We start from the raw sequence: 24,638 nt of genomic DNA on the forward strand, positions 1-24,638 counted from the left end.
ATTTTCTCGAATTGTCTGTTGTTATTCTTTTCAAGATTGAACGTATGCTTTTATTCAAAGTTATGTGCTTTTAGTTGTAATATTATGTACTTTTATGTGTAGTAATATTTTTTTGGTCGTAGATATGTGCTTTTAGTTGTAGTCATAAGATAACTACTTGGAAGTAACTAACTACGGGATCAATTGGTACTTTGAGTAGGATTTTGTTCTTAAATGTTGTGCTTCTAGTACTATAATTTGAGTAGGATTCGTTTACCAATTGTTGCACTATCGTGAGTACTATTATTTGTTGTCGGTTTGTTTTCTTGAATTCTTTGTTGTTGTTCTTTTCCAGATTGAACATATGCTTTTATTCAAAGTTATGTGCTTTTAGTTGCAATTATGTACTTTTATTTGTAGTAATGTTTTTTTGGTCGTAGATATGTGCTTTTAGTTGTAGTCATAAGATAACTACTTGGAAGTGACTAACTACGAGATCAATTGGTAATTTGAGTAGGATTTTGTTCTTAAATGTTGTTCTTAAATTTTTTAAGATTTTGATGGAAATAATTTGTTAAGATATTGATAGAATCTTTGACTTTTTATTTAATAAAAGTAACTGGTTTTTTTGTAAAGATTTTTTTGTAAACAATCATGATTTGCATTTTTTCTGGCGGAAGTTAGTTAAACGGATTAATTGTAATTTTAATTTTATTTTTCTTTTTTTTTAGGCAAAAACTATCAAAACGACGTAGTTTTAACCCGATTGCGTGTAACCGGGTGTACCTTATAATTTGCGATTTGAGGTCATAACCTCCACCTCTTGTATTTTATTATTGATTTAGAAAGAGCTATGAAAAGCAAGACCACAAATAACATACGTAGTAAACAACATCGATCAAATTTTGAATACAATCCCTTAAACTTACCAACTAAACTAGTATTCTCTTGCTAATTGACATCCACTCCAAATCTCGTACTAAGTACACTATTTGTAACAATGAAAGCCCAATCTTTTCAAAGAACGAAAAAGTTTTGTACGATTACTCGTTTTTGTTTTGTTTTTGTCTATAGTGGGTTTTTTCATGTGCCCCCCCTTTTGTTGGTTCAGTTTATCTTCCCTTTTTGACAAATTCAACCATATTCTTGTCTCTGCGTTTTGGGGATTTTCCATTCTTGTGCAGATCTCACGTTAAATGAAACTCAAAGGTTAGATTCAATCCTTCCGAGTAAAAAGATTTTTTTTATTTTTTATTTTGCACAACAACTGTTTGTTGAAATTACTCTTAGAATACTGGGTATTGTTAAAGACTTAAAGATGTAATTTTTATTTTTATTTTTATTGATGTTGATGTGAAATGTGTTGGTGGCTATTCGATTAACGCTGTTTTTGCTGGTAATTTGAATAGCAAGGTTCGTTTTGGCAACTGGGTAATTCTTGTTTGGGTATATCGTTTTGTTAGTGTACTGGATTTTGAGGTATGAGCAGGCCTGTAAGCTGATTAGTTGTTGTTGTTCTGGTCTGTTATCGAGCAATTGTTCTTGCATACTGTAAAGAAGAGCTTGCTCCAATTGGTTCACTTTTCTACCTTCTGGATTTGGGTAGAAGAGCCCTTAGCATTGGCAATTGAACTACATTAGGGGTTAATTTTGTCAAGAATGGAAGCTGAGATTGGAGGAAAAGCTAATATTTTTGGTGTGGTGGTGGCTGACCAGAAGACGGTAGGAAAAAGGACTTTAGAATGGGATTTGAATGATTGGAAATGGGATGGTGATCTTTTTACTGCCAGTCCATTGAATTCTACACCTTTAGATTGTAGAAGTAAGCAGCTTTTTCCTCTTGGACCAGAACTTGTGGCTAACACCAATGTCTGTTCTAAAGAAATTAATAAAACTAATGAGAAAGGGAAAAGGGAAATGGAGAAGAGAAGGAGGGGTGTGGTTGTTCCCGAGGAGGAGTTGAATGATGAAGCTAGACCACTCAATTTGAAGTTGGGTGAACAGGTTTATCCTATAGCGGAAGGTGAAGCTGATAAATTGGAAGGGAAGACCGTGAAGAAGAGTAAGCCTACCGGAACTGGATCTTCCCAACCTGCCTGTCAGGTTGAAGGTTGTAGTGCTGATCTTAGTACTGCGAAGGATTACCATAGACGTCATAAAGTTTGTGAAGTGCACTCCAAGGCTACTGAAGCTTTGGTAGGAAATGTCGTGCAACGGTTCTGTCAGCAGTGTAGCAGGTTCCATTCGCTGCAAGAATTTGATGAAGGGAAGAGAAGCTGTCGTAGGCGTTTAGCTGGCCATAACAAGAGGAGAAGAAAAACACTTTCTGAAACTTCACCTAATGTTGGCTCCTTGGCTGATGAAAAGAGTGCGGGGTACCTACTAGTTAGTCTGCTGAGAATATTGTCCAATTCCCACAGTAAGTTACTAAGTACTTGATTAATTGTATATTTTGTGTTGTTTTAAATGCAAACTGGATGCTGATGATGGACATTGTGAATCGCTGTGTTTCTTTGAATAAATTGGATCGTTACCATATTGGTTTACTTGTTTGCCTCTTTCCATCCATCACCGCTCACGGTCGTGATTAATGGCTTTATGTGTGATATAGGGTAGAGTTCACCTTGCTTTTGTAGTGTACATCTTATACAAAGAAAACCTGCTGATGCAGCATTAGCTTATATATGATCTTGAATGCAGTAGCCACAAATCCCTTTGACATGTCTATTTTGTATCATACTCTTATTCTAATAACAACATGTATGTGCTTTAACTTATGACTTTCCGTGCCAAACATATTGAATGGAAGAAATGGATCTTGGTATATTGCTCCGGATATCTCTATCTGTCATCTTGTTGAGTGTTGGGGACCTTTTATATCAACTGTACGGTGTTAATGACGTACATCATCCCTCTGTTTCATACTTTCATTTCAACATCAACATTGCCACGATGCCTTCTCAAGGGGTAAGGGAAGGTTGGATGTATGCAACCTTTACCTTGCAACGATAGAGAGATTGTTTGACTGTCTTTAAAGCAATATGCAGCAACTATGTGTTACTTCACAATAAATAAGAAGTTCCAACACTTTAATGGACAATATAGATTTGTTCATTATACTACGCTACAAAAGCCAAACTGTTATGGACCTTTGATTCCATCGGAAGTTCAACAAAATGTTGTAATGAATGATTGAAATCCCTAATATAAGGTGGCGTTGAAGGTTGACATTCTCCTTGGTCAGTTTTATAGTAATGTGAATACTGGTAAGTTTAGGAGTAATTCGCTTACAAGCTACATTGCTTACTTATTTCATTGCCTGAACTCTGAAGGAGTTGGTTATGTAGTCAAGATGTCATATTCTGTATCAGCTGAACTGATTTTACTTGCTTGATATAAATAAGTTCTATCTTCTATGTGAATTGCAGCACATGCATCTGACGAGTCAAAAAATCAGGATCTGATTTATCATCTTGTGAGAAATCTTGCTAGTCAAGTTAGTGGAAGCAACATGCCTGAGCTACAGCAAGGATCCCAGAGTTTACTAAATGGAGGAATATCTGTTGGAATTCCACAAAAGGTATTAGATCTTATTGCTTAGCGTTCATTTGCAAATTTGCTTTCTTTTCATGAAGCCTCTAAATTCGAACTTTTCCTGAAACTTAGAACCCTTCCAGTATGCAAGAACCATGTTTGGCTGTACCTTCAGCAGCAGCACATATAGGATTATTGACGAGAGAGAATCGGCATGTGACAGAACACACTCAATATGCTTCACTACCAGGCATTTTACATCAAGCTGGTGGTTCAGTACCTTCAAAAGGAAATGAGCCAGAGGCTTACCTCAAGAGACATGGGCTCAGTGGCATTGACTTGAATAATGTTTATGATGACTCGCAAGAGCGTATAGATATTCCGGAAAAGGGACATGGTCCTGTTGCTTGTGCATTTAGGCCAGAACGTTTACAGAAATCAAGTCCACCTCAAACAAGTAGAAACTCAGATTCAACTTCTGGTCATTCTAGTTCTAGTGGCAGTGAAATACAGGTACATCTGTCTTCATGCAGAGATCCTACATTTAACAGTTTACTAGCTATTATTGGACAACCCCCCCCCCCCCCCCCCCCCCCCCCACCACAGCAAACATATTTACATTAGTATCATTAATAGACGCTTGGTTCCTCAACAGTTCTTCTGCTATTATGCCATTAAGTGAAGCTAATGAGCTTTCTCATAGTTTTTGTTGTCAACTGTCGTTAAGAACATGACCCTGGGACATTGATCCAAGAGTATCCGGTGTCTTTAAGTTGGGGAAAGTTGGAGGCTTGACATTGTGGATTTACGGACATGCGTTTAGCTATTCCTTGTCTCAATTCCGCTTGCAAAATGTTTCTGTCTTATCATCAACATTTCAAGATTTTATGTTATAGTGAGGGTACCTTCTCACACCTTTTTTTCTACAGAACAGGGGGAGGTTTATACGTGATTCAGTTACGCAATGTCTTGTTTCACGCTTTTGGAAATTATATAGCCGTTTAGAAAAGATGCTCAGGACGTTTTGTCATTCTTGTGAACATTACTATATCCTTTCTCTTACCTTTATTATTCTACACTCTTGTAGGGCCGTACTGATCGGATTGTTTTCAAGCTGTTTGGTAAGGATCCAAATGACTTGCCTCATCAATTGCGAACACAGGTAATGGTTTTTCCTCCCCTAATTATGGTCAGGAATTGTTTAACATCAATTTATCCCGAGTTCATAGTCTTGAGATATTTGAATTTGTGCTCTGCAGATTCTTGATTGGTTGTCTCACAGTCCTACTGACATTGAAGGATACATCAGGCCTGGCTGTATTGTTTTGACCATATATCTTCGTTTGAATAAGTCTTCGTGGGAGGAGGTTTGCTTCTTATCCTTGCTTTGGTGGATTGCCTAAATCTACCAAGGCCACATGCTGACCCCTTTTTAATTTATTATTCTTTTAGCTCTGCTATGACATGAGCTCCAGCTTGAGTAGGCTCCTGAGTCTGTCTGATCATCCATTTTGGAAGACAGGATGGATCTATACCAGAGTTCAGCAACGTGCAGCATTTATTTGTGATGGTTGGTTTTCATACTCCCTTACCTTTCTTTTTTTATGTACGAAAGATCATACATTAGTTTTTCACCAGATATACTACTTAGAATATTATGAATCATGATCTGCTTTTCATGGCATGTAGTTGTCAGTATTCATTTCCAACCGATGCTAAATTGAATTCATTATTTGTGCTAAAGGCCGGGTTGTTCTAGATACACCTCTACCTTTCAAAAGCCGACGGAGTCGAATCTCAAGCATCAGTCCCATTGCGGTTCCTGCTGATGAGACAGTTCAGATAGTTGTTAAGGGTTGTAATCTGTCTGGACCAACTTCTAGGTACCTTTAAGTTTTTAACCATCATGTTTATGTAAGCTACTTCAGTTTTAATATTTGGGAGTTAACTTCTTATTGTTACCTTTTTGTACGGATCTCATACACTATCTTGTTTTTTAACTCTGAGGTTTGCATTTGAGTCCTAGGTAGGCAATTGATAACTTTTGTATCTCTCATTGTTACTACTTTTAGGTTACTCTGTGCTATAGAAGGGAAGTATTTGGTCCAGGAGAGTTGTTATAGCTTGGAGGGTATTTCTACTAACACAGCTGCTGAGCAGGATGAGATCCAGTCTCTCAGTTTTCATTGTTCTATACCAAACGTTGTTGGAAGAGGATTTATTGAGGTAATAGTATTTCATATTTCTTTCTTACTTTATTATTTGGTAGTTACTTTTCCCCCAGTGTCTCAAGTAGCATAGTAGAGCATTATGGGAAGCTACTTTCTTGTCCAAAAACGGACAAGTACAAACTACTAATATGATCTACAGTTATATCCCTTGTCTATATGTTAGGGTTGTATTTTAGTATCTTGCAATCCAATCTAATGCCTGTAACATTCGAAGCTTTCCTGCTAGCAATTAGAATTTGGTGCTGACACTGATATTATTTCAGTTCAGGTCTTAGATGATTTAGTTGGTTATATGGTGGCGGTTGTTAAGTTTTTTGTTCTTTAGTTGGTCCATCAGTAGGCTATTTTAGCGCGACTTCATTTATCAAATACCCGTGCTATATACTTGCCACTTGGACATGGGAATGTTTCATACTTGGCACTTCCATTCATAGTTGAACATGGAATTATCTTCAACCAGAAATTGGTAGAGAAAATAATATAGAAAGTGGGACAGGGGAAATACAAAATGATAACAGCAAACAAGCGAGCCCCAAAGTCTTCTAGGATCTGGAATATAATTAAATGTACGATGAATAATGTGTTCCCCTCTTATGTCCAACCTTTTAGATTTAGCGTTATCCTGAATTTTGAGCCATGGGTTGTGGACATTAACATATATACTTGGTTATCTTACTTACTGTAGTACTACATTTGAGTAGAATATTTACCCAATGTGTCTGATTAGCCTGTTACTCATAGCCCACTTAGATATTTTCGGTAATTTTTTTCATGCAGGTGGAAGATTATGGGCTCAGTGGTTGCTTCTTCCCAATTATAGTTGCAGAGCCTGAAATTTGTTCAGAGATTTGCATGCTGGAAAGCGTAATGGAGGCGGTTGGTACAGATGAGGATATTAATAGAAAATGTGGCACGACAGATGGAAGGAATGACGCCTTAGACTTTATACATGAGATGGGCTGGCTGCTTCATCGGAATCACTTGAGCATAAAGGCAGGTCAAACTGATCTCCCCTTGGATCTATTCCCTTTTGTAAGATTAAAGCGGCTGATTGAGTTTTCAATGGACCATGATTGGTGTGCTGTTCTGAGAAAACTTCTGGACTTGATGTTCAGTGGAACTGTAGATACTGGAAATCATGCTTCAGTTGAACATGCATTGTCAGAGATGCCCCTCCTCCACACTGCCGTCCAAAGAAATAGCAGGCCAATGGTGGATTTTTTGTTAAGATACATGCCCAACAAGGTTAAAGGTACAATAGGCTTTGAACAGAAGCAGTCAGATTATGGAACACCCAGCACCTACTTATTTAGACCTGATGTCACTGGTTCAAACGGGTTGACCCCTCTGCATATAGCTGCTAGTTGTGCTGGTTTCGAGAATATGTTGGATGCCTTGCTTGAAGATCCTGGAATGGTAATTTTAATTATTGTTGATTGCTTTGAGTATTTCAGTTTAAGTACCCTCTGAGTGTTGTATGTTTAGATACAGTTAGTATGATTCTCAGCTCAAAAGAATTGAAGGCTCAAGAGTTGTCTGGTAATAAATCCAGGAAACAGTAATGAAATTTGTGTGCAACCTTGTCAATGTGCAATAAGGTGATGTATTCCATTATCAAACCTTTTCTTTCATTCATTTTCATCATAACGTTTTGTCATCTAAAGATGTATGACTGGCGATGAAAATGAATGTAAAAAGAAAGTGGTGCATTAATAGAGATGCATTTACCTTACATTGACAATTGAACATTCCATGGTAGGAACTACACAAATTTCATATGTTAGATGAGCTGCGTGTGTGTGTGTGGCTTTAAAGATATAACAGTGATTGAGCTTTACTATAATTGCGGGTCTTTGTCTTGTATAGATTGGTATTGGAGCTTGGGAAAATGCCAGAGACAGCACAGGGTTGACCCCAAAAGACTATGCTCGCCTGAGAGGTCATAACCATTACATGGATTTGTTCCAGAGGAAACTTAACAAAACTTCATCTGGCAAACATGTAGTGGTGGATATCGTTGGACTCACAAACATAGAATCGAAGCAAAAGCAATCAGATAAAGTAAAATCTGCAAAGTTGAATAGCTTGTACACGGAGATGTGGCAAGTCCGTCAGAAGTGCAAACTGTGCGAGCAGAAACCAAATTATGGATCAAGAGGAACATCATTAGCATTTAGACCAGCAGTGATGTCGCTTGTTGCCATTGCTGTTGTATGTGTTTGTACAGCTCTGTTTTTCAAGAGCATGCCTCAAGTTTGTTGTGTGTTCGGGCCATTCAGATGGGAGGCACTGAAATATGGAGCAATGTAGGTAACATTTTAATGTATAGTGGTTGAGGTTTGGGATATTGTTTGAGGGTGGCCCGGTCGTTCACCCGTTCGTTCTAAAGAAGAGAGTGTAGCTAACTTATTAGTTTGTTGAGAAAATTACACTCCTTGTATATGTAAGCCTATCTTTCTCCCTGTATTTATAAAGCAAAGATAGAATTCGAATATGAATGTCTAATTTGCATAAATTTGTAATGTGAATGCTCATCTTTTTTGAAAAAGAATATTAAAGTTGCAGAATAATGTTTAGGGAGATCGAGTACAGGCACCAACATATATACCTACGAAAAGGATCAGGAGGAAAGTAACACCTAATCTGAGTAGGAAAATAGCAATATACGACTTGTTCGTGCAATAGTCCGATTTCTTACATGATCTTCAATTTATGATTGCATATTTGCATCATTAACTCCCTCCGTCCCGGGATACTCGCAACGGTTTGAATGGACACGCTTGCCAATGTACAACTTTGACCATCAATATCTTCAATTATATATTATAAAAGTTTACAAAATATTAATATTTTGAAAATATATATTAAGATGAAGCCAACAATATATTATATGCTAACACTTATTTTCATATACTATAAATAAAATAGGATTAAAGTGAATTATGTGAATAGTGCAAAAAGCCAAACCGTTGCGAGTATTCCGGGACAGAGGGAGTATACGGAGTAGACATTTAACCAAATACTACGTGTTTTTTTCCTTGAATAAAGAACATATTAAGACAATTTATTAGACATGACTTTTGTCTTCAAACTTGAAGTCGCGACTATCAAATCTTAATTAACCATTTTAAAAAAAAATATATATAGTAAGTATAACATAAATATACTTTCTCCATGTCTTTCTGTTCTTTACGTTTGGTTTTTTGCATACATTTTAACGACTAATTAATGTGCATTGAGATTCCTCTGTTTTTTTATTTAAACAAGGAAAATCACGTTTATTTATAATATTTTCACTTTTATCAAAATTCTGATATTGGAAAAATGAGAATAATTTAATGTGCCAATGGAAAAGTGTTAGAGATTAAATGACTAGATGAATTTAATTGGTTAAAATAATCATTGGACACAAATTTTGATAGAATATTAAAGCATTTATGTGATAATATAAAATGAAATGTAAATAACAGTTTGGAACAACCAAAAAAGAAAACGTTTAGAACAAAAAAAGACAGAGGGAGTACTTTTTACGTATTTGTTTATATGATACATTTTGACCGACACGTAATTTTAGGAGGGTGAGTTGAAATTATTAAATAAGATGAAAGTGGAGTGGGTGAAATTATTTATTGTACTCCATCTGTTCTTTTTTGTTCTTCCCGGTTGGGGTTTGGGTGAAAATTAAGAAAATAGAATCTTGTAATGATTGAGTGTAAGAGAAAGTAATAAAGTAGTGAAAGAAAGTAATAAAGAAATGAAGGAGAGAGAAGATATTTTTAATAAAGTAATAAAAAATTATAAAAGTGGGGTTGGGTAGGTGAATGGGGAAATGTGAATGAATTAAATAAGGGATGGTGGGGAAATTTAGGGTAAAAAGTCATGTCCAAAAATAGAAACGGGAAGAACATACAGAAACGTCCGAAATAGAAACGAGAAGAACATTTAGGAATGGGGGGAGTAGTAAAAAGAGTACGTGAGTAAGTGTGTGGACCACAAGAAAGAGAAAAGATTAAAAAAATTAATACAGGTGGAAGTGAATACCATGACACGCCAAAAATATAAAGTGTATCTTTTAATAAAAATACGATTGACTAGGGAAATTGTATCTTTCAAATAAATACGAAGATGTACCTTTGAAAGTTTGAATGAGGAAAAGTGACACTTGAGTTGATAAATGCATTTGTTTGATTATTCTTAATACTCCATCCGTTCTTAAATAGTCTCCTTTTGACTTTTTCATCCGTTTCAACTCCATATTGAAACGTAAATATCTCCAAATACGTACGTCAAAGAAATATAAAAAATTGATATTGTTAACTTACACATAGAGGTGAACAAAAAATATCTCACATGAATATATTTTGAAATACGTATTGGGAAAGAAATTATAAGATTCTCTTCAATTGTAAATAGTGGTAAAATTCCAAAAGGAACTAATAATCAAGAACGGAGAGAGTATTTATATTTTTGATCCTTATATTTTTCAAATTTATTTGTAATAAAATTTGAATAATTAGGGTTTCATAAAAATTGCCGATTACCAGTAATCTGACTATAGACTTTGAAATTTAAAAGTTACTCCGTAAAATTTATTGAGGTAAGTGAAGGATCATGAAAATTTTAATTAAGAGGTCACCGTAAGAATTAGGTAATATAGTACTCCCTCCGTCTCTTTTTGTTATTTACATTTTCCTTTTTGAGTATTTCAAAATGTTCTTTACATTTCCTTTTATATTATCACATAATAATGTAGTATTCTATCAAAATTTGTGTCCAATTATTGTTTTAACTAATTAAATTTATTGGTTCATTTAATTTATCACACTTTTCCATTGAGATATTAAAATTTTCTCATTTCTCAATATCAGAATTTTGATAAAAGTGAAAATATTATAAATAAACGTAATTATCTTGGTTAAATAAAAAATATTGAGGAATCTCGATGCTAATAAATTAATCGTTAAAACGCGTGAAAAATACCAAACGTAAAGAATAAAAAGAAACGGAGAGAGTAAAAGAATTCGGTTTGGAAAACTTGACCATTTAGGACAAATTAAAGATTCGACTCTGAATGAGGTCAAAGCCTACTACCTTTGGAGTAATAATAAAAAATAAGCGCTTTTAAAGATAGGTCATACTTCCTCTGTTCTTAAATACTTGCAACATTTGATATTTTACACTATTCACAAATTTCACTTTAACTATTATTGGTGATTTATATCCCAAATAAAACATAGTCACATGGGATCTTGTTTGAACGGAGGAAGTACATTTTAAAGTCTTTACCCGATGTTTTATTGTGTTAAACTAGTCGAAAGTCGAAACCATTTCAATCCTAGTGTTATCCAAGTAATCGAACTATTACCAAATCACTTAACACCCTTAACGGGTGACCCATCCATTACCATTTCTCTCATAAAATTACCAAAATCCTCAAAAACATTGAGCAACAACAATGGCGACAAATTCTCTCTCCTCAATATCTTCCCTCATTCTTACTCCTTTACATTCTCAAGAAAAATCCATTTTCCCCACAAACTTCTCAACCAAATACCCATCAATAATCCGCTGTGCAATGGCTTCATCTCCTTCCCGCAACTCAAGATTATCAGAACCCAAGAAGAAGATTTGGAAAGAAGGTGAATTCCCAGCATATTCTGAGAATTCAATTCCTGTGTTTCAAAAGAAAAGAACCCAGATTAAAAATGTCAAGAAGAAGCTTGATCGTAAGGCGAAAGCTAAAGCTTGGGTTAATACTGTTACTGAGTCTCTTTCTGACCTTATCCTTAAGAAACAATGGCTTCAAGCTCTTCAGGTTCTCCTCTAACTTCATTCTCTCTCTAAAACAGTAAAACCCTCGGCCCCCTCACTAGAGCTGTTAAAGACTGACCCGAGTAGAAATTATGACTAGTTAGTAAGTTACTGTAACAGTTAATTAACTCAACTTGACCCAAGTACTCGATTTCATACCTCTGCAGTTAACCCCATTATATGCTAGAGCTTAATTTATTGAATTTAACACTTCAACTTTGATTTTATGGATTGTGAATTGGTACCAAAATGGAGTTGAGTACTGTGTTTTTATCATTGTGGTTTATTTCCTTGGCTTAATTGTTGAATAATTATTTTTGCATATATTGAATTTCGCATTTGGGTCCATTGGAAACTAACCTCTCTGCAATTGCGGGGTAAGGTTGCGTACACCCGACCCCCTTTTGAGGCAATGGGGTAATGGTAATGATAATGATGATTGAATTTCTTAGCTTTTCAATACTTTTTCATAAACATCAAATTATAGTGGTGGTTTGAAATTCGGAATGGTTTGTTATTGATGAGCAATAGGGACATAAATTATAGTGGTGGTTTGAAATTTTGAACTGCTTAGGTGTTCGAGATGCTGAGAGAACAATCATTCTATCAACCAAAAGAAGGAACTTACATGAAACTGCTTGTACTGCTTGGAAAATCAGGACAACCGCGACGAGCTCATCAACTTTTTGATACCATGATTGAGGAAGGGCTTGAACCAACCCGTGAGCTTTATACTGCCTTGCTTGCTGCTTATTGCCGCAGTTTCTTGATTGATGATGCATTCTCGATTCTAGTTAAAATGAAGGCTCTTCCACAATGTCAGCCTGATGTGTTTACTTACAGCACTTTGATCAAGGCTTGTATTGATGCTTCTCATTTTGATTTGGTAGAGTCCCTCTATAAAGAAATGGATGAACGAGGTATTGTTCCTAACACGGTCACTCAGAATATTGTACTCAGTGGATATGGTAAAGCTGGGAAATTCGACCAAATGGAGAAGATTTTGTCTGGAATGCTTCAGAGTCCTACTTGCAAACCTGATGTATGGACTATGAACACAATAATTGCCTTATTTGGAAATATGGGTCAGATTGAGATGATGGAAAGGTGGTATGAGAAATTCCGGGATTTCAATATTGAACCTGAAACTAGGACTTTTAACATCTTAATTGGTGCTTATGGGAAAAAGCGCATGTATGATAAAATGTCTTCGGTGATGGAATACATGCGCAAGCTTGAATTTCCTTGGACAACTTCCACTTACAATAATGTGATAGAGGCATTTTCTGATGTAGGAGATGTGAAAAACATGGAATTTACGTTCAATCAGATGCGTGCTGAGGGAATGAAAGCAGACACCAAGACAATTTGTTGTCTTGTTCGGGGATATGCCAATGCGGGTGTGTTCCATAAAGTAGTGAGTACTGCTCAATTGGCTGGAAGATTGGAGATACCAGAAAATACATCATTTTTTAATGCTGTTATATTTGCATGTGCAAAAGCTGATGATTTGATGGAAATGGAAAGAGTTTATAGAAGGATGAAGGAGAAACACTGCCAGCCGGATGACAATACTTTCGCTGTCATGATTGATGCTTACAGCAAGGAAGGTATGAGTGACAAGATATATGACTTGGAACAGGAAAGAGACAAGATGGTCACTGCCACTCCCGGGGATAACTCGAGTGAAGTGATGGACCCTGCTAGTGATGTCTGATTGCGGAGTTGATTGATTAATACGTTTTTGTAGAACTGATGCAAACTGTTGGGTTTTGGATTGCACAACTTCCCGACTAAAGGATTCCTGCTGCTGTCATCCTGTTTTTATTGTCAGCCACTGCAGCGTTGCAGGAGGTCCTTTCAATCACTCGGAAACTGGCTGTAAGGTTGAACAGATCACAGATGGAAGTAACTAGCCAACACTCTTCTGCAACCTAGTATTCTTATTGCTGTATATTCTTCTAGTTGCTTAGTTAATGACCTTGCAGTTTTGATTCTTGAAGAGTTAGACGATATACTGATTACTTCATTGGAATGACAAATTTACACTGTTGAAAATGTAAGATGACAGATATTGTCTTTATATTTATAGGAAGGTTTTAACAGCTTCAAGTAAAATGGTGTAATCTAGGAACTTATTTTGTGCATCGTTCAGTGTTATTGTACGGGTATGCTACCAGCTGGCTGGTAGCATCGCCAAACATTTAAGGAGGCACGTGACCAGTTATTAATAATCCTTAACGGCAGTTATTATTCCCTACCAGCATCTCTTACAAGCCGGTAGGGGGGAGGCACGTGACCAAACCAAGAGGTCAACGGGTCGCTATCAATCGGGTAGGACCCATTTGTCCGTACGCCCGACCCGCGCCTATATATATGGGCTTCATTTATGACAAAAGGTACGCAAACACAATCATTTCCACTAAAACCAAAATACTTATCACTCATCATATCTGACTTTAGCATCGGAGGGGGGATCCTCGAATCACCCTCGAGGCTAGTTCATCTTTGTTATCTGCGCAGGATATCAACAGGGTAACAGTAGCACTCAACCAGCAAGACATCTCCAACCGTTCCCAAATCATACCAGAACAATTGGCGCTAGAAGGAGGGGATCTCCCAACCTTGTCAAGTAAATCAGCCATCATGGATACCAACAACAAAAAACCTAGAAAAAACAACAATCTCCCACAATCAGCAGTGATCACACCAACATCAGTAGCACAACCCGCAGTCAAATCTTCTCTCTTACCTGTCTCAACCAGCCAAGTCACACCACTTACCGATCCTCCCCCAAAAACACTCAAGTCACAGATAAGCATTGCCCCCCCAGGTTTTGAAGACCCGAACGACGTGATCATAGAGGACGAAACGTCCATGGAAGAAAGGGCACAAGATTCCCCATCACCCCCACAGATTCAGAGCAACCTCTCGGCGTTGTCCCAAAGGTTCACACCACAACAGCTGCTGACGGCGTCTGCCGTCATGAAAGCAATGGCTGAACTGTCCTCAAGGAGGACGGAGGGAAATCAGATCGTGGTTACCGGCAATCGCCCGGGTGTGATGCCGGTTAGAAATCTCTACGAAACCCTAGAGCATGAAGTGGTACTGCCAGCACAACCTGAACCAATACTTGTACAGAGTGAAAATCCGGGTAGAAGAAAAAGGCATAGCTCTCGGCGCAGAGAAAGGTCCACTAGACGCCGGGAGTCGGTGTCAGAGCAAGAAGGGTCGTTTCCTGCTGGTAGGGAATCGACACCGTATCACGAAGAGTACATCGTACAGTCTCCACAACCAGGTTGGAATAGATATGAAGGATATCTACCTCATCAGGAGCCGATGAGGCGAACCATACACCCCAAAGACTCCCCACTCTGCAGGGGTATACTGGAGCAACCTATGGAGAAAGTAAAGATGCCGACGTGCAAATACAACGGAACCACAGACCCCGAAAATCACTCCACCGCTTTCGAACAACACATGATGCTGTATTCTGACTCAGATGCCATGTGGTGCAAAGTGTTCCAAACCACATTATCAGGGGTGGCAGCCGATTGGTATAAGAAGTTGCCGGCCGGATCGATATTCAGTTTTCGGCAGATCCAAGAGGACTTTGTGAGGCGGTTCATTAGCAAGGTTGAACGAAAGAAAACATCTGGAGAGCTGATGTCAATCTCACAAAGGCCGAAGGAGCCGCTGAGAGAATACCTTACTCGTTTTAACAACGAATCCATCACAATACCAGATTTACAGCAAGAAATAGCCGTCTTGGCTCTGTTGAGAGGGATGCAGGAATGCGAGTTCAAAAGGTACCTGGGAAGAAAGTCATTCACCTCGCTGGGGGAGGCCTTGAGAAAAGCAAATGAGTATATCAGGAGTGATGAGCTGATGCTAATATCACCCATGGGGGGAAATCAGGCAGTACAATCGGCCAAGAAGGATCATGTTCCCATACAGCAACACAATTACCGGAAAGATAACGGTAGAAAGGAGGGCCATCAGCAGAGAGGAGGATATCCGAACAGACAACAGCCGGTAGGGGCTTACCAGGTGTACACTCCCCTGAACACCGCCAGGGCCACGATCTACGCAGTAAATAAATCGGCAGCGTGGAGAAAACCGTTACCGATGGATGCCCCAGGTAACAATAAGAACTTTTGTGCTTTTCATAATGATCATGGTCATTACACGGAGCATTGCAAAGAGCTCAAGGATAACATCGAAGAGCTGGTAAGAAGGGGATACCTATCCCAGTACAGGGTTCGACAGGAAGGCCAGGGAGGAAATAACAGGCAGGGCAGTTCACATAGTCATGCCCCATATACACCTACTCAGCCAGGGTATGCACAGCCCACTGGTAGGATTGAACAGGCACCACCATCCCGGCAAGAAATCCGGTCATTACCGGAAACAGGCAAAGATGGGGCCGACAGGGGAAAGAGACCCACGGTTTGGGTGATCTCTGGAGGGCCCGTGCATGGAGGTACAGTCAGCGGGGCAATAAGAAATCTAGAGGAGCACAGGCATTTGGTGAGTTACCATAGCGCAAGGAAATGGCCGGAACCAATCCCCCTACCGGTCATCACGTTCACCTCGGACGATTGTCGCGGCATTATATATCCCCATGATGACCCGCTGGTATTGGAACTCGAGATAGCAAACTTCCCCGTCAAGAGATGCCTGATTGATGGAGGCAGCTCTGCGAACATCATATTCTGGGAAGCTTTCACCCAGCTGAACATAGATCACGGAGAGTTAACAAGGGTGAGCTATCCCGTTATCGGATTCTCTGGAGCCAGCGTCTATCCAGAAGGCAGTATCCGTCTACCGGTTCAAGTAGGTAGAGGATCATCAGCCAGGGACTTAATGGTCGACTTTTTGGTGATAAAAGTACCAGCAGCGTATAACGTAATAATTGGTCGACCATTCATTCATGACGCACAGGCGGTGGTGTCCACATATCATTTGACCATGATATATCTCTCAAATCTGGAAAGAACAGAAAGGGTACATGGCAGTCAGGAGACTGCCAGATCGTGTTATCTGACAGCGATAAAGGCACCAGGAAGGATGGTGCCGAAAACCAACCTTGCCCGAGAAGCAAACATGCCAACCAAAAGAAAGAGAGGGGACTTGAGCATGGAAAATTTTGATGAAAGGCCGGTTTGCATCCCAAGGCCAGCTGCAGATGGAGAAACTCGGGAAATTGAATTAGTAGAAGGAGTTCCAGAAAGAACGGTACGAATAGGTGCCGATATGGAGGCAGATCAGCAGGTCAATCTCATCGGCCTGTTACGAGAAAATGCAGATGTCTTTGCCTTCTCTGCAGATGAAATGCCCGGTATCAGCCCAGACATCATAGTGCATCGTCTGAATGTAGACAAGTCAGTCAGGCCGGTAAAGCAAAAGAAGAGAAATTTCTCCAGTGAAAAAAATGCTGCAATAAAAGAAGAAGTGGAAAAGCTGCTGGAAGCAGGGTTCATAGAAGTTTGTGATTACCCCGAATGGTTGGCCAACGTAGTCATGGTAAAAAAGTCAAATGGCAGTTGGCGAATGTGCGTAGATTTTACCAATCTGAATGGGGCGTGCCCCAAGGACTGCTATCCATTGCCACGAATCGATAGGCTGGTAGATTCAACAAGTGGCCACGCTCTTTTGAGTTTCCTGGATGCCTTCTCAGGGTATCACCAAGTCAGCTTGTGTAAAGCCGATAGAAAGAAGGCCGCCTTCATCACAGATTCAGGGGTATACAGCTATAAGGCTATGCCATTTGGGTTGAAGAATGCGGGAGCAACCTACCAGAAGTTGGTGGATAGGGTATTTGCTTCCCAGAAAGGGAGGAACATAGAGGTGTATGTGGATGACTCAATAGTTAAAAGCCGATTGGCCAGTGACCACATCGACGACTTGAGAGAAACTTTCGAAACTCTGAGGAGGTTCAGGATGAAGTTAAACCCCAAGAAATGTGTATTCGGGGTCCGATCAGGAAAGTTCCTGGGTTTCCTAGTAAGCGAAAGGGGAATCGATGCCAATCCAGATAAGGTAGATGCAATTATGAATCTGCCAGAACCCGGTTGCATAAAAGACGTGCAAAAGTTAACAGGAAGAATGGCCGCATTGACTCGGTTCATTAGCAAATCAGCAGATAGGGCGTTGCCCTTTTTCAACGTGTTAAAACAAAACAAGAAATTCAAGTGGGGAGAAACAGAAAGAGCAGCATTTGAGGCAGTAAAACGGCACCTGCAAGTCCTACCCACAATAGCTCGACCAGAGGAAGGGGACACGCTGCAGCTATACATATCTGCTTCTCAACACACAGTAGCAGCAGTTCTGATCATAGAGAAAGATAAAACACAGATACCGGTGTACTTTGTCAGCCACATCTTGCAAGAAGCAGAAACGAGGTACTCCTTGATAGAAAAATTGGGGTTGGCAGTATTGATTGCAGCCAGAAAGTTGAGACCTTACTTTGATGCACACGGGATCCAAGTCCTCACAAACTACCCACTGGAAAAAGCAATGCAAAAAATGGACACATCAGGTAGACTCCTAAAATGGGCGATTGAACTATCAGAGTTTCACATGGAATATCGGCCCAGAATGGCTATAAAGGCCCAAGCACTGTCTGACTTCATAGTCGAAGCATCATACCAGGAGGAGGAAATAAAGGAAGGAATATGGGAAGTAGCAGTAGACGGCTCGGTCACCAAATCAGGGTCAGGAGCGGGGGTAATAGTTACCTCACCGGAAGGAGACCAGTTCGAGTATGCTATTAAGTTCTCTTTCCAGGCATCAAACAACGAGGCAGAATACGAGGCCGCAATCGCTGGCATACAGATCTGCACGGCAGCTGGTGCTCGTAGGCTCATGCTTACAACCGACTCACAGCTGGTAGCAAACCAGTTCTCAGGAGAATATGAAACGAAGAAGAATCCATGAAACGATACGCCGAAAAGCTTAAACAATCAGCGGCACAGTTGGAAAGCTTCGAAATAAAATTAGTACCCCGATCAGAGAACATGTTGGCAGACTCCCTGTCAAAACTGGCCAGCTCGAGTGCTCTGGTAAAATCAGTAATGATGGAGGTCATGCACCGAAGGAGCCCTGAAGTATTGGCAAATCAGGTCATGGTAATCACGAGCCAATCTGAATGGTATGACACCTTGTGGGCATACAAGAGAGATGGAACCCTGCCTGCAGAAAAAACGGAAGCAAGAAGGTTGATTAGAAACTCATGCTGGTTCGTAATCATCAGAGGCCAACTCTACAAACGGGGTTTTAGCTTGCCTCTGTTACGATGCATATCAGCATACGAATCGGCACGACTGATAGAAGAAATACATGAAGGAGTGTGTGGAAATCATCAGGGAGGAAAAACCCTTGCACTGAAATGCCAAAGGCAAGGATACTACTGGCCGACAATGCTAACAGACGCACAAAAGTACGTCAAGAAATGTGAAAAATGTCAAGTTTTTTCAGCAGTCATTAATCGTCCTGCAAACGATCTCATGCCAATCCTAAATCCAATACCGTTCGCCCAGTGGGGAATGGACATTCTGGGACCTTTCACAACGGCATCCGGTGGAAGAAAATATCTGATAGTGGCAGTCGATTATTTCACCAAATGGATAGAAGCAGAGCCGGTGGCAAAGATAACTGCAAATCAGGTCAAAAAGTTCATATGGAAAGGTATAATCACCAGGTTCGGATTACCAATGGCAATCGTGATGGACCATGGAGTACAGTTTGATTGCTCACCAGTTCAAAGTTTTTTGAGTACGTACAAAGTCAAGTTTGCCTACTCTTCTGTTTGTCATCCCCAAAGCAATGGACAGGCAGAAGCTGCCAACAAACAGATACTGGCAGCAATGAGAAAGAAGCTAGACGACTATAAGGCTGGTTGGGCCGATATTGTTCCAGAGATACTTTGGGGAAATAGAACCACCGTTAAGGAAGCAACGGGAGAGAGCCCATTCCGTCTATGTTTCGGATCAGAAGCAGTGATACCAGCAGAAGTAGGGTTACCTACATTCAGGATCCAGCATTATGAAGAAAACAAGAACGGTAAACTGTTAAAGCAGGAGCTGGATCTTCTACCAGAGATCAGACTCAGAGCAGAAATCAGATCGGCGGCTTACAAGCAGCGCATAAGCAATGCCTACAACAAAAGAGTAAAACACAGACAGCTTGAAGTAGGAGACCTGGTGCTCCGCAGAACTGCAGCTACAGGCAAGGCAAAGGTCCAAGGGAAGTTAACCCCAAACTGGGAGGGGCCTTATCAGATATGGGAAGAAATCGTACCAGGATCTTTTAGGCTGATGGATATGGGTGGAACAGCACTAAAAAATTCATGGAACGCCAGCGTCCTTAGAAAGTTTTATGTGTAGTCACTAACCCAAAAAGGCCGATTGAGCCAGGCCTGTTATGGTCCATGAAATGAAAGAAAGTCGAGGAATTCAAAGCAGAAGAATCAAACCCTTAAAGTAGGTCAGCAAGGCTACTATCAGCTTGCTGACTCGGGGTAATGTATAATCAAAAAATCGTGATTCAAACCCTTAAAGTAGGTCAGCAAGGCTACTATCAGCTTGCTGACTCGGGGTAATACGAATCAAACCCTTAAAGTAGGTCAGCAAGGCTACTATCAGCTTGCTGACTCGGGGTAATATATAATCAAAAATCGTGATTCAAACCCTTAAAGTAGGTCAGCAAGGCTACTATCAGCTTGCTGACTCGGGGTGATACGAATCAAACCCTTAAAGTAGGTCAGCAAGGCTACTATCAGCTTGCTGACTCGGGGTAATGTATAATCAAAAATCGTGATTCAAACCCTTAAAGTAGGTCAGCAAGGCTACTATCAGCTTGCTGACTCGGGGTGGTACGAATCAAACCCTTAAAGTAGGTCAGCAAGGCTACTATCAGCTTGCTGACTCGGGGTAATGTATAATCAAAAAATCGTGATTCAAACCCTTAAAGTAGGTCAGCAAGGCTACTATCAGCTTGCTGACTCGGGGTGATACGAATCAAACCCTTAAAATAAGTCAGCAAGGCTACTATCACCTTGCTGACTCGGGGTAATGTATAGTCAAATATCATGATTCAAAACCCTTAAAATAAGTCAGCAAGGCTACTATCAGCTTGCTGACTCGGGGTAATGTATAGTCAAATATCATGATTCAAAACCCTTAAAGTAAGTCAGCAAGGCTACTATCAGCTTGCTGACTCGGGGTAAAGTACCAGATTCAAACAGCACAATTGCATAAATAAGGGCAAGAGCAACACCATCTGAATAAAGCAAATTCGACAGCCAACACCAACACTGACATTTGTTAGCTGATCAAAAATGGCACAAGGTAAAGTTTACAAAAACAAAACATAAAATATCCCAGGGCAAAAAGTGCCACAAACAGCTGATACCAAAAGTGCGTCTAAAAAAATAAACTAATCTTTAAAAGCAGCAACGCCAGATGAACCACAGGATGATACCGGTGATGACTGCCCGCACCTTCAAACTTGTTGATGATCCGTCTGGTTGGTACTGGAAGACAGCAGGGCAGGATCCAGGTAGTCTTCTTCCTTCAGCTCAATGGGAGGGAGAGTCAAGGGATCAGCATTCTGAATGATCTCCTCCGGAATGATCTGTGACTCCCAACCGGTTGGTACCTTGTGCTTTTCCTCCACCAGGAAAGCATACTCAATATCCTCACAGTCCTCCTTGGTAAGGCCAATACCATGAACGCCACAACGGTGGGCAGCAAACCAGCCACCGTTATGACTATCCGTGATACGCTTACTATAGGTCTGGGACCGAGAAAATCGCAAGGCACCATCCCGAGCACCGGTCTTGTAAGCAGCTTTGGCCTTCTCATCCGCCTCCAGCAACTTCTCAGACAGCTCTTTGTTCTTGGCCTCCTCTGCCTCCAGCTTGTTCGCAACATTCTCCAACTCTTCGTTGCGTTGCTTCACCCTTTTCAGCTCAGAAGTTTTTTGGTCCAGATCTTGCTTGGCGTCACTCACCTGCTTCTCCAGATCAGCCTGCCTTTTCTGAAGGTCTTCATTCTGCTCCTGGTAGCAGAGGTACAGCTTCACAAGCTCCACAGCAGAGTTGCAGGCCTACAAAAGACAATTCGTCAAAAACAACACCGATTGCATGTATATACAAAAAGCATACCATAAAAACAACACCGATTGCATACCTTGAGCATATCATTCATATGTTGGGCAGCCGGCGCGTCAATCTCAGCAGCAGGATTGTCGCGAGGAGTAGCCAGATCCTTCAAAGCCCTCCAACCCATACAACCACCCCCTTTGCAGTCGTCGGTGAGTATCGACTCACCACGAAGAAGATCGATTTTAGGGTTCCAGGGTTCATCAGGCTCACCAGGAGGAACCTCAAAGTACTTCATCTTCCTGGGGGATAGGCAAATCGGAGACTTCTCAATCCACTCCCAAGGACGGACAAAGACACCCATGTTCAGACCAGAGCTGGTACCAGCACTCTGGCTAGGGCGAACATACCCAGAAGAAGTATGAAGAGTAGGAGGCATGAGAGGAGGAGTCTTCTGGCCCATACCAGCAACATCAGTATCATTTACCTCTTGCTCTTGGTTCTGACGGGTTGGAGTCATAAGATCCACAACCATCAAGTCTGGTTGGGCTATCGGCTCAACATCCGCAACAGCATCACCCCCTTGGCCTGCGATGATCACATCGGCAGCTGATTCAAAACCTTTCTCAGGAGACTTCTGCTGAGACTTATCAGGGGCAGGCTGCGTAGTACCGTCCACTCGAGACCGATTCACCCGAGTGAAGGGTTGGTTACGATCGCGAGGACGCCTGCCAGTAAGGGCAGCACCACGACCGCAATCCAAACTTTTAAAACCTCCAGCCATGTCAGGAGCAGTATGGACGGTCTTGAAGACAGGTCTTGGAGCAGGGTTGTCAGGAGCAGTATGAGTCGTTTTGAAAACAACTCCAGTAGGCGCACGGATGGAAAGTGGTTTGGGAGCTGGTATGGAGCTTAATCTTTTTGTCTTCTTAGCAGGAGACTCACTCACAACCTCCTCCCGAGTCGAACCACGCTTTTTGTTGGCTTGGGTTGCGTAGGTCGACAGAGTGGAAAACACGCCTTTTGGATTGGGAGGGTTGTTGGTAGTAGGGCGACCGTCTTTACCCAAGCCAAGAATAGCAAAGTTGAGAGTATGCAGGCCTGGTAAGAAAAAACAAGCAAAAAATATTTAAAAACAGACAAACAACATTACATACAAAACAAGAAAAGCATACTTTAAACAATATAAGAGGGGGATATAGCTATCAGCCCCACGACCATACCAAGAGTATGGGTGTGGCACAAGCCAACTGCAGACAGCGGCCCATTTCCCAAACTATACTTAGCAGGAGGCAACCAGTACTTAGGAACGGTCACAGACTTCTGCAAACCGGTGTCAACATGCAAACATGACACAAACTGATGGGCCCTTTTCTCCCTGAAACCCAACTCCCGAATGGGGTAATGGTTCATATGAGGACGGGGGAGATGAAAGCGAGTCCGAATGGGGAAATCAGAAGGCACTCTCAACCAGTAGAACTTCTTTTCCCAATCTTTACAGCTAGACAGCTTGGGGTTGACTGTCATTTTGCTTGCCTTGGTGTAAAAAGACCACCATCCAGACTTCTTCTTGTACTTTTTCAACCAAATCAGCCGCCTAAACAGGTTAATGGTTTGGGGCCATTGTTTAAAAGATAGCAGCCAGGTAAAAGCCACAACATTCCTCACTACCTGAGGCGTTACCTGCACCAAACATACATTCCAAGCCCGGAATACCTTCTCTATAAAAGGATGAAGAGGAAATCGGAGGCCGAAATCTAGATGATGGGCATACACGCCGATATGATCAGGAGGACAATCCAAAATCACACTCCCCTCAGCAGGAATCACGAGACGGTACCCTTTGGGCAGTTTCAAATACTCTTTGGCCCAGCGCGGATGGTCGTCTTTGATAGCCCTATCACGAAAAGATTTGATTATCTTAGCTTTGTAAGCGGCACTACCAGCAGGAGGAGGACTCTCAACCCTGTAGCTCATCTCTTCCGTATCGGAATCTGGTTCCACATCCAGATCCCCTTCTCTCAATACCTGCTCACACAGAGAGGCCACGTCTTCACCATCATCCCACAACCGGCCAATATCATCATCAGACTCCAAAATTGAATCCCCTGCATCCTCATCATCTCCCCCACCGCTACCGGCGGAGTTATCGGACCCCGCAACATCGTTAGCACGACTGCTAACCTCCCCTTCATCCATCTGACGGCTCCCACCAGCCACGTCCTCTAGATGGGCACCCCTGACGGCATCCTGGTTGAAAGACACAACAACATTGCCAAAATTAGTGCCATAGTCACCATATCCTTTACCGGCAGGGTCCATAAATTGCGTCCATGATCGAAGTTCGTACTCAAGGGCAATAGAGGGAGCATCCACTGCCGGGATTGTTTCGCAGTTATCTACTAAATTCAAATCATGACGAATGTCGGCTCGTACCTGTTTGCGCATATGAGCCTGTAATTCCTTTGCAGCATCCTCGTAAGACGGCTCAAAATAGTCAGAGGCAGACGGCTTATCATCATCCTCAAAATTGACATCCTCAGAGGTAGACGCAGGGTCAGCATCGTCATACCCAGCCCCACTCAACACATTATCACTATCTCGCTCACTCGACATTACACCCAAATATAAACCTATACGAAGGAAGAAACAAAAACAAAAAAGACTATACCTTCTCGCACAACGGAAATTTAGCAGCCCAGAACCGAGGTACAACACTTCCGCAAGCACCGCAGTCAGCAACAGAAACAGCGCCGAAAAAATAACTCGCAGGAACAAAGGAGAAGATTTGAGAAAGAGAGAGAAAAGTTTGAAGAAAAGAGCGAAAGTGTTTTGACGTTTTAAGAAAAGAAAGTTAAATAGTCAAAAATCGAGGAAAACGGGCGATTTGACAGTTAAAGGCAGTTGAAAGGACAGAGCAAATCTCAGCCATTGAAATAAAATGATAAAGTGACACGCGTCGCATAGCACGCAGATGC

General features: G+C 40.9%; 3 protein-coding genes across 5 annotated transcripts; all 3 read left to right on the plus strand.

Moving 5' to 3' along the window:
- Positions 1-901: 901 nt before the first annotated feature.
- LOC110775875 (squamosa promoter-binding-like protein 1) lies at positions 902-8,259 on the plus strand. Of its 3 annotated transcripts, none has more exons than XM_021980474.2 (11): positions 902-1,188; positions 1,389-2,398; positions 3,408-3,559; positions 3,646-4,026; positions 4,601-4,675; positions 4,773-4,880; positions 4,966-5,083; positions 5,258-5,396; positions 5,586-5,739; positions 6,522-7,160; positions 7,611-8,259. In XM_021980474.2, the coding sequence occupies exons 2-11, from the start codon at positions 1,639-1,641 to the stop codon at positions 8,052-8,054; spliced, it is 2,970 nt and encodes a 989-aa protein (XP_021836166.1). In that variant the 5' UTR covers positions 902-1,188; positions 1,389-1,638; the 3' UTR covers positions 8,055-8,259. The 3 variants fall into 3 exon arrangements, with proteins under 3 accessions (XP_021836166.1, XP_021836167.1, XP_021836165.1); XM_021980475.2 differs by having other exon boundaries at positions 1,393-2,398; XM_021980473.2 differs by having other exon boundaries at positions 902-2,398.
- Positions 8,260-11,099: 2,840 nt separating this feature from the next.
- LOC110779943 (pentatricopeptide repeat-containing protein At3g06430, chloroplastic) lies at positions 11,100-13,702 on the plus strand. Its single transcript, XM_021984388.2, has 2 exons — positions 11,100-11,559; positions 12,130-13,702. Exons 1-2 carry the CDS (start codon positions 11,200-11,202, stop codon positions 13,270-13,272), a joined length of 1,503 nt encoding a protein of 500 aa, XP_021840080.1. The 5' UTR covers positions 11,100-11,199; the 3' UTR covers positions 13,273-13,702.
- Positions 13,703-14,201: 499 nt separating this feature from the next.
- LOC130469563 (uncharacterized) lies at positions 14,202-18,494 on the plus strand. Its single transcript, XM_056838918.1, has one exon. The coding sequence runs from the start codon at positions 14,202-14,204 to the stop codon at positions 18,492-18,494; it is 4,293 nt and encodes a 1,430-aa protein (XP_056694896.1).
- Positions 18,495-24,638: the final 6,144 nt, after the last annotated feature.

Source organism: Spinacia oleracea, chromosome 3, assembly GCF_020520425.1.
Source record: "Spinacia oleracea cultivar Varoflay chromosome 3, BTI_SOV_V1, whole genome shotgun sequence".
NCBI lineage: Eukaryota > Viridiplantae > Streptophyta > Magnoliopsida > Caryophyllales > Amaranthaceae > Spinacia > Spinacia oleracea.